At 52.7% G+C, this 14,002-nt stretch overlaps 5 protein-coding genes across 5 annotated transcripts; 1 reads left to right on the top strand and 4 right to left on the bottom strand.

Annotated features, from left to right (window-relative positions):
• Window positions 1–15: 15 nt before the first annotated feature.
• On the bottom strand, window positions 16–1,258 carry C7974DRAFT_320984 (uncharacterized protein; the record flags this gene model as incomplete). Its single annotated transcript, XM_046138780.1, has 2 exons — window positions 16–636; window positions 683–1,258. The coding sequence occupies 2 exons, from the start codon at window positions 1,256–1,258 to the stop codon at window positions 16–18; spliced, it is 1,197 nt and encodes a 398-aa protein (XP_045992152.1).
• Window positions 1,259–3,001: 1,743 nt separating this feature from the next.
• On the top strand, window positions 3,002–6,852 carry C7974DRAFT_70228 (P-loop containing nucleoside triphosphate hydrolase protein). Its single transcript, XM_046147110.1, has 2 exons — window positions 3,002–5,231; window positions 5,283–6,852. Exons 1-2 carry the CDS (start codon window positions 3,053–3,055, stop codon window positions 6,746–6,748), a joined length of 3,645 nt encoding a protein of 1,214 aa, XP_045992151.1. The 5' UTR covers window positions 3,002–3,052; the 3' UTR covers window positions 6,749–6,852.
• Window positions 6,853–7,376: 524 nt separating this feature from the next.
• C7974DRAFT_70225 (uncharacterized protein) lies at window positions 7,377–8,280 on the bottom strand. Its single transcript, XM_046147109.1, has one exon. It carries the CDS (start codon window positions 8,023–8,025, stop codon window positions 7,543–7,545), a length of 483 nt encoding a protein of 160 aa, XP_045992150.1. The 5' UTR covers window positions 8,026–8,280; the 3' UTR covers window positions 7,377–7,542.
• Window positions 8,281–8,769: 489 nt separating this feature from the next.
• C7974DRAFT_70203 (uncharacterized protein) lies at window positions 8,770–10,230 on the bottom strand. Its single transcript, XM_046147108.1, has 3 exons — window positions 9,912–10,230; window positions 9,728–9,860; window positions 8,770–9,678 (listed from the first exon to the last, which is right to left on the bottom strand). The coding sequence occupies exons 1-3, from the start codon at window positions 10,026–10,028 to the stop codon at window positions 8,804–8,806; spliced, it is 1,125 nt and encodes a 374-aa protein (XP_045992149.1). The 5' UTR covers window positions 10,029–10,230; the 3' UTR covers window positions 8,770–8,803.
• A 1,764-nt stretch (window positions 10,231–11,994) lies between these two features.
• On the bottom strand, window positions 11,995–13,998 carry C7974DRAFT_70198 (nonsense-mediated mRNA decay protein 3). Its single transcript, XM_046147107.1, has one exon. It carries the CDS (start codon window positions 13,843–13,845, stop codon window positions 12,310–12,312), a length of 1,536 nt encoding a protein of 511 aa, XP_045992148.1. The 5' UTR covers window positions 13,846–13,998; the 3' UTR covers window positions 11,995–12,309.
• Window positions 13,999–14,002: the final 4 nt, after the last annotated feature.

Genomic DNA, 14,002 nt, shown 5'->3' with positions numbered 1-14,002 from the left:
GAACTAAAGATTGACTCAATCGTTGTAGTTAACAACACCCGAGCCGTCCTTGTTTGCCTTGGGGATGCCATAGCGCTCACTCAGGTCATCCTCTTGTGACTTGCCGTTGGGGTCGAGGTACGGTCGCTCGGCCTGGTTGCAGACACGAACTGCATGGCGGCGGTGTGGTGCGAAACCATATGTAGCAGAGTGGTTGGTGACACGGTTGTCCCAGAAGGCGACGTCGCCAGCCTGCCACTGGAAGCGGGCATGGAACTCTGGTGATGTGGCAACGATCTCGTTGAGCAGAGAGATGACATGATCACTTTCGGTCTTCGGAACGCCGACGATCTTGGTGACGAAACCGGGGTTGAAAAATATACTCTTCCAGCCCGTGACAGGGTGGGTGCGGACGAGTGGGTGTTCAGTCGTGACTGGCTCGCGGCGTACGGTACGGCCGAGTTCGCGCGTACCTTGCGCTTGCAGCTCTGCAGAGTGCAGCGCTGTGAGCGACTCGAGATACTTCTGCATATTTGGACTGAGCATGTCGTATGCGGCGTACTGGGATGACCAGAGTGTATCACCGCCACCGCCACGAGGCGGGCCACTCAGTACCTTCAAGGAGGTGTATGAGGGAGGTTGGATTTCGTATGTTACCTTTGTCATGTCAGCGTGATTCATGTGAGAGGGAATAGTAGCTTACGTCGGAGTGCCACAGGAAAGTGGGGGAGAACAGTGAGCGAAGGTCAGGCGAATCTTCGCCAGTGTATACTACGTGAACATCCTCGAGTCCTTCCTGGCGGGGAACAGCAGTAGTGGCGTGCTTGTGTAGTCTACCAAAGTATTGACCTAGAGCACGCTGTTCTTCGATGCCAAAGTTCTTCTGGTCGCGGAAGAAGACAACACCTCGTGTCGCAATCAACCTTGCAAGATCGTTCTTTTGGGGGTCGGTAAGGTTGGCGAGATCTACACCGCGGATCTCTGTGCCAATCTTGGGGTTGTAATCAGAGACCTCGGTAGCAGACGATAGGAGGTTCTTGAAGTTGACATCGCCGAGTAAGCCTTTATCGGCGTAAGGAATCTCCTCTAGTGCAGGCCATGTGATATCAGGAAACCTTGTTCGTAGGTGCTCAAACTCGTATGTGTCGTCGTGCTTGGTTACAGTCGTGCGTCCTGGGACGTAATTATGTATGTTTGTAGACTTGACCGCTTGCTTGACTGCTGTGATGGGTGCCGTATCAATCGATTGATAGGCTGGGTCTACAAGTCCTGGTGCCATTTTCACTGTAGTGGTGATGCGCGAAACAGTCCAATTGGTGGCGATCTTCTTTGCTAGGTACCAGTGGTCGGGCGTGGCAGTGATCCTGCGAGTATAGCTCTGAAAAACACCTGATGGGTTGGAAGTTTCAAAGAGGAATCGATTGATAGCAGAATCGCTTGGCTGACGTTATCGAGCCCGTAGTGAAGACAGATGAGCAGAGAATAGCGGCCACAATACTTATAGGAATACTCTTTGGGGAGTACGTAGACTCATGTCAAGGCGCTTACATGGCGGATTGCGCCATCGCTCGCAATCACGACTCCTGTCATGTGTGGCCCGACCATTTTCTCCACATTTCTGACCGCCGTTGTAATATGAATGTGGAACTTTTGCCGGATTCGCTCCTCGGTATCACGGAGGTCGATCCGGGGAAGTTACCATGTCGATTGCTTTGTCAAATAGTGACGACTGTTGTCCGACTTAGACTGAGTACTCTCGTGATTACAGATTGGGCTGCTGACAATTAATGAGCAGCCTGCGCATCCTTATGCTGGATTCGGGGTTTCCTTGTTCTCTGGTCTTATCTCCATAGTACTTGCGACGACCTCCGCTTTTGAAACGCGATCTCAAAAATGGCAGGTCATTCCCATGAGATTCTTGACGCTGTGACATTTCAGTGCTGAGGTCGACGGGTGGCTGCGCTAGAGCCCAATGTGGTAAGGTGTCGAGTGATTGCACAATATCACGCCTTCGCTGGTCGTCAAACATAACACAGTGCAAGGGCCACCGTCGGCACCATTTCGTAATCTTGACAGGAATCATCTGGAATTGCTCGATCAGATAAGATCTTGCCGGTCATTTGTCGGCACTGGCATGGCATAACGCCTTCGCCCGCTCCGTTCTCGCTCTTGGTGGTTCGACATCGGACGCATGATGCCAGAGATACGATGCAGTCATCTTACACTGTTTGTAGATATTGGCGCTTTGGGATGTCGGCCTTCTAGTCCTGATTAAAGATTGCCATCAAGGCGTCGATGCAGGACGGTCACATGCAGTGGAGTGACTAGGTACAGGTGAATCGAGGGCAGCGATCTCCGCTCGCTGTCATGGTGCGTTCGATTCGACATTTGAAAACCAAAACTGTTCGCCATAACGCCGTGTAGTATGCCCGAAACACCATACAACATGCTGTGAAATGCGTCCGGCCTCCGCTATATCTCCACACATGCGGCCGGTAACCAAAGTTCGTTGATGTGTGTCGGGTCATCTTTGTATGCCATCTGCATGAGATAGTACAGACTCTCCGCATGGAGGCTCAATCCTTCCGTGTTGGTCGAACGCTGGTCTCGAGTGTAGGTATGGGTACACCATTGAGATCAGTCCATTTTATCCAAGCCTTGGGTCTAGGCTGCTCTGCAGCGACAGCCTCTGGCTTAATACCGCCTGGTATAACACTGCCATGTTCTGCCATGTTACTGCGCTGCTTTACGATGCCCGCCTCTTCTAATCGGGGCGTCCAATACGGATGGGAACCCTTGTGTATTCGCCACAATTCATAGTTCCCGACAACGAGGACGAGGATCGAGGTGACAAGACGAAAGCGCTGTGTAGTGCGTGTAGATAGTGCAGGACTCATCGCGAAGACAGCTGGTGGTGGTCGTGTAGGTAAGCGTAGTGAGCACTCAGGTGAGAAAGGTGATGATGCGGAGATGCTCAAACGTGACTGGCTGCAGCCTGAGACCGCGCATCATCGCGACTTCCAAAACTTTCCAAGCCCCAAACGTCGCGCCCATTTGGGCTTCAACCGCAACAATGGACGACCTCGAGAACCTCGAGTTCCTGTCGCTCGTGTCCAAGGTCACGTCAGAGATTCAGAATCACTTGGGCGTGTCCGACAAGACGCTCGCCGAGTTTGTCATCGACCAGCATGCCAGCGCAAAGGGCGTCGACGATTTCAAGGAGCAGCTGGAGGCCATGGGCGCCGAGTTTCCACAGAGCTTGGTGGAGAGTATCGACCGTCTAATTCTGACGCTACATCCGAAGTACAAGAACAAGAGCGCAAATGGGCCCAAGGCAACTGAGGATGGGGACGAGAGTCGCGACCGCAAGACACGCGTATTCAAGGGCCTCGCTATTGCAGACAAGGAAGTCGATTTCAGCGATTCTGAAGAGGCGCCCGCGGGCAATGCGCCGGAGCCCGACGCGCTGGACGACACGTTTGCCATGCTGGAAGGCCTGGCCGGGAAGGGCGCAGGAGCAGGGAAGCCCAAGGAACAGTCGCGCAAACGCAGCATGAGCCCATACAGTAGCGACGATGACAGAGGAAGCAAACGTCACAGGCGCAGGGACATGGATCCGTCACGGTCAAGATCGCGCAGCCGCGGGCGCCGGCAGCAGGACCACGACAACCTGGTTTTTGAGGACGAGTTCGGGCGCACACGAAGCGTGAAGCGTCACGATAAGCAGCGAAGCCGCAAGAAGTACAGGGACGAAGACCTCGATGAGTTTCGCCGACCGCCCACGCCCGAGCTGGACGACGAGCCTGTCCTGTACAAAGTATACAACGGCAAGGTCACTGGTGTGAAGGACTTTGGTGCCTTTGTCAACCTGCAAGGCGTAAAGGGCAAAGTCGATGGACTGGTGCATGTCTCGCAGATACAGGAGGGAGGGCGCGTCAACCACCCGTCTGATCTCCTCTCAAGATGGCAAGAGGTCAAGGTCAAGGTCATCAAGATGGAGAATGGGAGGCTTTCGCTTTCGATGAAGGAGGTCGATCAACGGACAGGCCGCGACCTTGCACCCTCGAAACGCATCGAGTCTTTTGGATCAGGCGCAAACTCCCAGGCGCTTGGAGGCATCCCGGGCCTTATGGATGGCAGTGTGCCTGTGGTCGAAGATGGGTTCAACGGCCGAAATAATGGCATGCGAAAGCGAATGACCTCACCTGAAAGATGGGAGATCAAACAGCTTATCGCTTCTGGAGTCATTCCAAAGTCAGATTACCCCGAGATTGACGAAGACTACAACGCACACATTGCCGGCGAAGGAGGCTTCGAAGAAGAGGAAGACGTTGATATTGAAGTGCGCGAAGAGGAGCCGCCCTTTCTGGCTGGTCAGACCAAGCAATCCCTGGAGCTGTCTCCCATTCGAATCATTAAGGCACCTGACGGTTCACTCAACCGAGCAGCCATGTCTGGCGATACGTTAGCGAAAGAGAGACGAGATTTACGGCAACAAGAGGCTCAGGAGAAGGCTGCGCAAGAAGCTGCAAATGTGGACCTTAGCAGTCAATGGAACGATCCTATGGCCCAACAACGACAGTTTGCCAGTGATCTCCGGAACACACGAAGAGATCAGCCTACTGAGGCTATGCCTGAGTGGAAAAAGATATCAATTAACAGCAAAGACGCCTCGTTCGGTAAGCGAACGAACATGAGCATCAAGGATCAGCGAGAATCGTTGCCAGTCTACAAGTTCAGGAAGCAGCTGCTTGAGGCCGTTGCTGCACACCAGATTCTGATCGTTGTTGGCGATACAGGATCTGGTAAGACGACACAAATGACTCAGTATCTGGCAGAAGCAGGCTACGCGAACGAACTCGTCATTGGCTGCACACAGCCTCGACGTGTGGCAGCCATGAGCGTTGCAAAGCGTGTTGCTGAGGAAGTAGGTTGCAAGCTCGGCAACGAAGTTGGTTACACCATTCGTTTCGAGGACAACACATCACCAGACACACGCATCAAGTACATGACTGATGGTATCCTGCAAAGAGAGATCTTGCTTGATCCGATGTTGAACAAGTACAGTTGCATTATGTTAGACGAGGCCCACGAGCGTACTATCGCTACTGATGTTCTCTTCGGACTTTTGAAAAAGACACTGAAACGACGACCAGACATGAAGCTTATCGTCACTAGTGCTACGCTTGATGCCGACAAGTTCTCTGAATACTTCTACAAGTGTCCCATCTTCTCGATCCCTGGACGAACCTGTAAGTTGACCTATCTGGTAGCTTATGTACAGATATACTAACGTACTACAGTCCCTGTCGAAGTCATGTACAGTCGAGAACCAGAGTCCGACTATCTAGACGCCGCTCTAGTGACGGTCATGCAGATCCATTTGACAGAGCCTGCAGGAGATATCCTGCTCTTCTTGACAGGTAAGGAAGAAATTGACTCGTCTTGCGAGGTCTTGTCCGAACGCATGAAAGCTCTTGGGCCAAATGTGCCTGAGCTTATGATCCTACCCATTTACGGTGCCCTTCCTTCGGAAGTGGCATCACGAATCTTCGAGCCTGCACCAGCTGGCACTCGCAAGTGCGTCATCGCCACCAACATCGCCGAGACCAGTCTCACCATCGACGGTATCTACTACGTCGTGGATCCTGGCTTCGTCAAGCAAAGCTCGTATGACGGCAAGCTCGGTATGGACCGCCTACAAATCACACCGATCTCGCAAGCGCAAGCTCGCCAAAGAAGCGGAAGAGCTGGAAGAACAGGTCCAGGAAAGTGCTTCCGTCTGTACACTGAGGCTGCTTTCCAGAATGAGATGTTACCTACCACAATTCCAGAAATTCAGCGCCAGAACCTGTCGAATACCATCTTGATGCTCAAGGCTATGGGCATTAACGACCTTCTTCATTTCGACTTTATGGATCCGCCGCCAACGAATACTATGCTCACGGCCCTCGAAGAGCTCTATCAACTCGGCTCGCTCGACGATGAAGGCTTGCTCACTCGCCTTGGCCGTCAAATGGCTGACTTCCCTATGGACCCCACCCTTTCCAAGTCACTCATCAAAAGTACAGAGCTGCAATGTTCCGATGAAGTTCTCACTATCGTCGCCATGATCAGCGCCACACAATCAGTTTTCCACCGCCCTCGAGACAAGCAACAACAAGCAGACCAAAAGAAGCAGAAGTTCAATGATCCTTCCGGTGACCACATCACACTTCTTAACGTATACAACGGCTGGAAACAGGGTGGCTTCAGTACGCCATGGTGTCATGAGAACTTTGTTGTTCCGCGCAACATGCAGCGCGTCAAAGACGTGCGAAACCAATTGCTGCAGATCATGGCACGACACAAGCACACTGTCGTATCCTGCGGGCGCAACACAATCAAAGTCCGCCAAGCACTGTGCTCAGGGTTCTTCCGCAACTCTGCTCGTAAGGATCCTGCGGAAGGCTACAAGACGCTCGTCGAGGGCACACCAGTTTACTTGCATCCCTCATCTTCGCTTTTCGGCAAGCCCTCAGAGCATGTGGTGTATCATAGCTTGGTGGAGACGACCAAGGAGTACATGCATGTTTGCAGTGCAATTGAGCCCAAGTGGTTGGTGGAGGCTGCACCTACATTCTTCAAGGTTGCGCCCACGGATAGATTGAGCAAGAGGAAGAAGGCGGAGAGGATTCAGCCCTTGCACAATAAGTTCCAGGGCGAGGACGATTGGAGACTGAGTGCCCAGAAAAGAGCTGGTAGGGGAGGAGGTGGCACATGGGGATAAGAATGGTCAGACTGGCTAAGTTTGCACATGTTGTACTGCGTTGGGCGGCTTTTTGATACCAAATGATCGGGCATTTAAACAACTACCCATTTTTAGTATATTCTGTGTCCTCTGCACCCATAACACCATTCCTTAGTTCCAAACACGAAGTTATCGGGTGCATGTCGCTTTTCCCCTCACATGTCAGCTGATTCGAAATAAGCACGAATGGAGATGATGTATGAATTTGTGTGGCCTCTGCCAGTTCACAGCAGTCTTGACTCTCGAAGAGCCGACCCTTGCGACCTCTACCGACCACTGAAGCTCTTATCATGTGGACCTCATATCGATCCCACCGCAATGCATGTCCACCGCTTTGTTCCCGCACATCAGAAAGGTAATATGGAAGGAGTTCAAATTCGTTCCATGTTTTTGTATTCGAACCACCCAAATCTTACGCTGCTCGATCAATGTGAGCCCTAGCTGGGATTTAGATGACTGATCTCCCTTTCCTGTCAATCGTGTAGCTGAGTAGTCTACGTGTGATTTGCTCCTAAACTGCTTTCACGATCCATCAACAACTATGTAAGAGGCACATAATTCACCCATACTGCAAATTGTAATATGAGAATCTCAATAGCAGTAAATTTAATAAGTTTGATCAAGCCAGACTAGAAAGCCGTAAGGCAATCTTCCAGGGGCGAGCCGTAGCTTCTCCCCATGACACCATGTAACCGCGACCGTGCTTCAGTACGGGCAAGCCGCAAACCCAGATAAATGCAAACCTGCCAACGATATACTCCGCGACATCTCCTCTACCCCATAATCCACACAACGGAAAACAACGAAGCAATGGCGCCAACAATTCCTAACAAGAACGGCCCCGCGACAATTCCCACCGGCAACCCTTCGGTTGTGAACTGTGCAACGAGCCCAAGTGTGAAGTTCGTGGCTGCCTCCCTCAAAGCGATCTCGGTCCAATTGCCGCAGGCGTTGTTGAGAATTGTATCAGCTGTTAGTTTGGGCAGCTTGGCGATAGCAGCATCCATCATACGCGCATTGTAGATGGTGCCTGTGCTGGACTTCTGCATCAAGACAGTGCGATAGCTACTGTTGGCGCCGATAGTGGACATGTTGGCTGTACGCTCATAGTCGAGACAGAGTTCTGCTTGCGAGGGCTGGGCGGGGACTTGTCGGACCTGGAGCTGAGCGACGGCGGGCACGGCGCTGGGGACGGCGGCCGAGAGTTGAAAAAGCGAGAGCAAGAGGAGTATGTTTGCGAGCAGCGAGGAGACCATTTTGGCTGAGTTTGATCCGGGTACCAGATGTATTATTGGATGTGAGCAAGTGTACCAGCACTTGGTATTAGACTTAGTTAACTTTAGAAGTGAATGTGTATGCCCAAGGCAACAAGGATGAGAAAAAAGGCGAAAACGAGGAGTAGAAAATCAGGCCACACCTCAGGACTATATGAGGCTGCCACGAATTAGATCGTTCATGCTCATGCTACGGTGCGACGTGGACTGCTGGATGTAGTCGACTTGAACCTATACGTGTCTCAAGTCACATGGTGCATTAAGCGCCCTACTACTGCTCGCTGGGCATCGCCGCGCGACGATGTGGGGCCTCAAGAGACACCACCTCTTGAACTAATATTCAGCACCACCAATAGATATCTTGAAGTCCAATACTGGCTTCACAGTGGTCGCGCAAAAAGCGCGAAGTCCACGGGTGGCGTGCCGGTGGGGTGAGAGGCAAGGCGAGGAGGCGAGGACGTGGCCGCGCTTGTGATGCGGAAAGAACGTCAACCGCGCACAGACGTTTCAGCAGGGGGAGGGAAGCTGTGAACTGCTGCGGGATGGCAGGTGTCAAACTGTCAATACCTAGGTATACTACTACACTCGAGGAACAATTGTTAGAACCTTCTTTTAGAACTTTCCGAACACCTACGTTCCTGTCACTGCATGCGCAACCTCTAAGCGAACGAGTCATTTGGTCGAGCTTCTGATGGGAGGCATCTACTCGCGCAATCAAAGAGGAAAGTGAACGTAACCCTATCTCAATTTTGGTAGCTATCTAGACTACGCGTTTTGATGAAGCTTCTCGCTCGCTTACCGTCAAAGCTGGACTTTTCCGTGTATTCGCATCTTCCCCGAAGTCATTATAGTAAAGTTGTTCACCACTGGGCAGCTTCGTCAAGCCCTCCTGACTAGCCGTACTTTTGAGTGACGTAGGTCGGCCCATCTCGAAGTCTTGGACTCGGTCTTGGTGTACAACGTGTACTTCCTTTGTAACAAAGATGGCGCTCCAGTTTGCTATCACCGTCGGCCAGAAGATGGGCATCGATGCACAGATGATCGCAAAGTCGATTTCCAGACAGCTGATGATGAGCACTTCTGGATACCACCACGTAAAGTCGAAGCTCTTGATAGCATCTGCGCTGTGCTTGAACGTGCTCCATAACCGAAGGGCGGCCATTAACACAACCAGCGAACCCATTGCGAACAATCCAGTCATTGCGAGTATCTGTTTCTTCCTGAGCCCTGGCCTAAAATATTCGGTGAGGGGGATCAGGAAGATTACGACGTCGAAGAACATGTTGGTGCCTGCAAAGACGAACAGTGTGATCTTGACTTCTTCCAACGTCCGATAACCAAATCCATAACACTTGGAAGTGGCCGTGCGATTCCAGAACCCGGAGGGCGGTAGACAAGGAAACCAAGCCATGAAAGAAAAAGCCACACCCCAGGCCGCCACTGTGACCAATAAGCCCAGGACGATGTAGCGAAGGATGCCCTGGCGAAAGAGGCGGAGATACTGCAGTAACAGGGAGACCTTGATAAGAGCGGTGGTTGTGTGGTAGGCGGCGGTGGTGACGTAGAGGTATTTCATCATGGTCGGGAGTGACCCAATCATGTAGACGAGGTGTTGACCGAGACCATATTTGACACCTAGAGCGACGTTAGCGTGATCTGATGCACGATGCATAGGACAACTCACCCCCAAGGAACGCGATTACAGACACCAAGTTGACAATCGCCGCCAGAAAGACAAAGAAATCGTCCCACCAAGGCTCACGCACAACTCTCAAGCGTGTGTGAAGACGGAAGCCCACAGCTGCCCAACTGAGGATCTACAATTGTCAATTCACGTCCGGATTCCGTACACGTTCGGAGCAGCCTACATGGAAGGTGATGGTGACTCCATACATCGTCACAGGATAGTTTGATATCGGCCGTGCGCCATTGGGATCTGGGTACAGCCTCATCATCTCCGTGATGACGGCGCTGAGTTGGTCCATGGTGGCGGACTTCCTGCGAAGAGCCTGCTGTGAGTGTTGAGGGGGGCGGGACTCCGCGGAGTCTTCGATCACCAGAATGCGGATAGAAGCTGTTGAAGAACTTCTGGCGCGGTTTCCATGAAGTAGGTACAGAGCACAAAGACAGCGGCAGGTCGCTTAGCCGCGTGGCTTAGAGGCCGTTCAACCCTTAACATCATGTACCACATGGCTCATGTGGATACATCCACAGTCTAAGGCCTGCATGACTCGAGCGAATTTCGTAGAGTGACATGGGATACCCTCGATGTAATTTGTTAGGACTGCCTCACCATGTTAGGATCTACCGGTAGCGAGACGAGTCGGGAGGGCGTAATAGGTGTGAAGGTTCGGTCGTTTCCTCATTCGGGACATGAACCGTTCCGTGCACTACAGGCTACTCCAACACGAGAGGCGTGTGAAGCGGCGAGCTGATTCTGGGCCTGGTGCACAAAGGAGAGTCGGCAAAGGCTCAACGATCTGACAGGTCATTGGAGGATCAGGTCTTCTGGGCGTTCGAAGGAGTGAAGACACGGGCTGTATCTGACAAAGGATCAGCACCAGGAGGGGATCGCTCGCAGTAAATTCCATTGGTAGGTATAGGTGCACATCATAATAGCGCGGTCAAATCAGAAGCAGTTCACAAATCCGTCATAGGTACAAGCATGGTGGTGGCTGCCGTTCAATGTCAAACGCTTCGCTAGACCATGCAAAGCCTAAACGAACGACTCTTTTGGGAAGGTGCCCCTTGTTCTGGACTTTTGGTGAATGAACATTTGCGGCAACGCCGACATGATGGCCGGTTTAGGGCAGGAAAATCTCTCCGAAAAGCACGTGCAGGGCTGAACGGTTTTTTGTTGCGTTTACGCCGGTGTCTCAGAACCACGAGGCATGCAGTCACATGAAAGGTACATCCCGCGCGTACATGGGAAAGTAATGTCACTGGCATCTTGGTTCACGTCTTCCTTCGCTCCCGAGGCTTTCTGCATTACGATTTTTCACCGTGCGCGTCTCCACTTCTCAGCCGCGATGAACCTCACGAGTCACATCCCGCTGCGCGATCGCAGAAGACAAAGGCGAAGCAAGGGGCGCGTTACTGACAGTCTTAGAACCCCACGTTCTCTTTGCCGTCTGAAGCACTGATCACGCAGGCCATGTAGGCCCACCAAGAACGTAGTTGACGACTCAGTATCGCCGGAATTGCGCGCTTCACGTCCCACTATGGTGGGCTTCAGCTCCAGAGTGGACGGACAGCGGCCCCGCAACGGCCACAGTCTGTTCGAATAGTAAATTGCTAGGTATTCTACATGAAGATGGCGATGCTTGCAGATGAAGATGGGGCTGGAAGAAAGTTCCAGTCAGAATTGTAAATTGATCGCCCATGACGCGCATATGCGCGATTGAACCCAATTACTTGACAACATGGAAAAACTCACGATAGCTTCCATCCGCGGTAGGTATGTACGAGAACTCTGCTCCTGAAAACTTACCGAGGTGGCCATTGCCACAGACCCGATTCGGTATTACCCTCTTGCTATCCCTCCGGCATCGTTCGCATCGGCACGGTGCAAAACTGCAAAGTGCCTGCGCGTAGGCAACCATTCACCTCGGTTGACTTCTGACAGCGGCCATGTGCATTGGCCAAGCCCGCCTCGTCGAAGATAAGCACTCACTCTCGGCGCGGACGGGCTCCTTGAAGTGTGCGAACACCTCCGTTTTGACATCTCTCAGTACGACCAGAGCTTGGATTTCGCTACAGCACCAGTGGTCTGTAACCACGGGCCGATAGAGCACATCGTCGTTAAAGGATCTGGAACCAGGTTTTCTAAAAACCGAGCAAGCTCCATATGCGGAGCTTGGACTAAATCCTTTGCGCAGGGATCATGCTAGTCGTCGAAGGATGGTACCGCGGCAGGCACTTGGCCAGCCGCCACCGGAAGCATGTATTCGACGACCAGAACGTGAGACGCTTCACGTTGATCAGTCTCGGTCTTGTGGAGCAGATCAAGAGCGCATCAAACGCCACTTCAAGGTAGGTATCAGCTGGAGATATTCAGTGAGCGATGTAGTTCAAAGAATTCGTGCGAGGAGATAAGGTTTCTTTTGTGAAGGCCGTTGAGGCCCACACTATTCAGAGTATCTGCAATACCAAATGCGCCCAATCCTCTACCGTCCCATCTCCATCATGCCCTTTTTAGACCACTAACGCCTCAAAATGCAGCAGAACGTTCGCAACTACCAGCCCTGGACCCGAACTTGACCCCGTCTACTCCTTCATAGTCATGTCCTCAAAGTCGTCCAGCAATTGCTCCATGGGAATCGCCAGCCCCTGGTCATTCTCATCTTCATCCTCGGTCTCCATGGCGTCGGCCTCTCTCTGCTGCTGCTCCTGCTGCGCCTTGTACAGCGCCATGGTCGCCCGCAGCTCGGGATCCTCCTCGACATCCTGCAAGAACATCTCGAAGTCGCGCTCCATCTTCTCTTGATCCTGCTTGCGGGGCAGCATCTCGCCCTCCTCCTTGCCCATGCGCTTGACGCGCCAGTTGCGCTTGTTCTTGTTCTTCTTGGCGCGCTGGTAGAACTTCTTGACAAGCACAACGTCCGGGATCGCGGCGGCGTACTTGTTGTTCTGTTCGAGCACGTCGAAGAGGTCGCTGTTGAAGTTGGCGTTGGCGAGCAGGTAACCCATGACGCTGTCGCCCACGTGCAGGATTCCACCAAGATGGGTGCGGCAGTAGTAGGTCTGGTCGGTGCGTCCCATGTCTGAGGCTCGCGCAATGGTAGCTTCAGCCAGGAAGTGTCGCCCGGCGGACTTGCCTAGGGGCTCGATGTCGAGCACGATGAACTCGGTGAGTTCTTGCACATCTGCGAGCGGGCGGAAAGGGGTGCGCCAGTACAGCTTTGTGTCGACGTCGGCAGTCTGGAGGGTGGAGGGGTCGATGATCTGTACGGATGTACCAATGCGTGTGCAGAGGCCAAGGGGCGAGATGTTGCCAATCTTCTTTGCCAGAGGGATAGGGAGAACGACCAGGTCGTCCTTGCAAATTGGCACGAGTTCGACGGAGTATGAGAACTTGTAGTTCTTGGTCGACGTGTGGATGTCGTGGGAGATCAGCTCTTGCGAGTCCTTGATGTTGACTGGTACGGTCGCCTTCAAGAAGTCACAGAAGGAGATGGCGTGATTCCGCTGTGCGAAGAAGAAATCAATACCGTCGTGGACTTCTTTGATATTGATTGTGTCCTTGTGTGCGCCATGCTTCAAGATCAACTGCTCGAGGTACAAAAATGTCCTCTTGTGGGGAACTTTCTGTCGCACCTGCACGCAGGCTCTCCATGTGTTGTGTGTGTAACTCTTCGCGCAGTCGGGACACTGGTGGTAGTTTTGCTTGAACTCGACTTCGAAGGTCTGCTGCATGATGGCGCCCTCGTTGATCTCAGATTGGGCTGTAATCTTGACCTTGATTCTCCTGCTGTGGGGTTCTGTCCAGATGAAGCTGGCGTCGATGATCCTCAGCTTGTTCAGTCCTCGCAGTTTTCGCAGGCACAGAGCGAGCAGCTCGCGCGACTCGGGTGAGGCAACGACCCAGGAGGTAGGTGGTGAGAGCCATCGATCGCAGTCACGGCACATGAGCAGGATTGCTTCGCGCTGGACACCCGCTGTGACATCGGTCTTGAGCTTGATACAGTCGTAACAGAAAGCGCCAGAGATAGTGCCGTCGACGGGCGCACCGCAGTCCGCGCAGAGAATCGTCGCTGCGTTCTTCTGCTGAGGCGCAAAGGCCATGCCACCGTCAATCTCCATGGCTGCGGGTATCTTGGGAGCGAACGGGGAGGTGGATATATGTATTCTTAAGAAGAGTTTCCTCTGTGTATTCCTCGCCGGGAGGTTATCGGGCGTGTGAGGCGTGGAGTGCTTGTATAGCGTCCTGGGGCAAATGTCTGCTTTCAAATGCACCAAG

This window comes from Boeremia exigua, assembly GCF_020726555.1.
Source record: "Boeremia exigua strain MPI-SDFR-AT-0100 chromosome Unknown C7974scaffold_13, whole genome shotgun sequence".
Classification (NCBI taxonomy): Eukaryota; Fungi; Ascomycota; class Dothideomycetes; order Pleosporales; family Didymellaceae; genus Boeremia; species Boeremia exigua.
The sequence above is the reverse complement of the archived record's forward strand: the minus strand, read 5'-3'. Positions and strand labels throughout refer to the sequence as shown.

Excerpts from the sequence above, each read along its gene's own strand:
- C7974DRAFT_70228 (XM_046147110.1), top strand. The coding sequence starts at position 3,053 with ATGGACGACCTCGAGAACCTCGAGTTCCTGTCGCTCGTGTCCAAGGTC. Across the intron at positions 5,232-5,282 it reads CTCGATCCCTGGACGAACCT|TCCCTGTCGAAGTCATGTAC; the intron begins GTAAGTTGACCT and ends AACGTACTACAG.
- C7974DRAFT_70225 (XM_046147109.1), bottom strand. The coding sequence starts at position 8,025 with ATGGTCTCCTCGCTGCTCGCAAACATACTCCTCTTGCTCTCGCTTTTT.
- C7974DRAFT_70203 (XM_046147108.1), bottom strand. The coding sequence starts at position 10,028 with ATGGACCAACTCAGCGCCGTCATCACGGAGATGATGAGGCTGTACCCA. Across the intron at positions 9,861-9,911 it reads GAGTCACCATCACCTTCCAT|ATCCTCAGTTGGGCAGCTGT; the intron begins GTAGGCTGCTCC and ends TGACAATTGTAG. Across the intron at positions 9,679-9,727 it reads TGTAATCGCGTTCCTTGGGG|GTGTCAAATATGGTCTCGGT; the intron begins GTGAGTTGTCCT and ends ACGTCGCTCTAG.
- C7974DRAFT_70198 (XM_046147107.1), bottom strand. The coding sequence starts at position 13,845 with ATGGAGATTGACGGTGGCATGGCCTTTGCGCCTCAGCAGAAGAACGCA.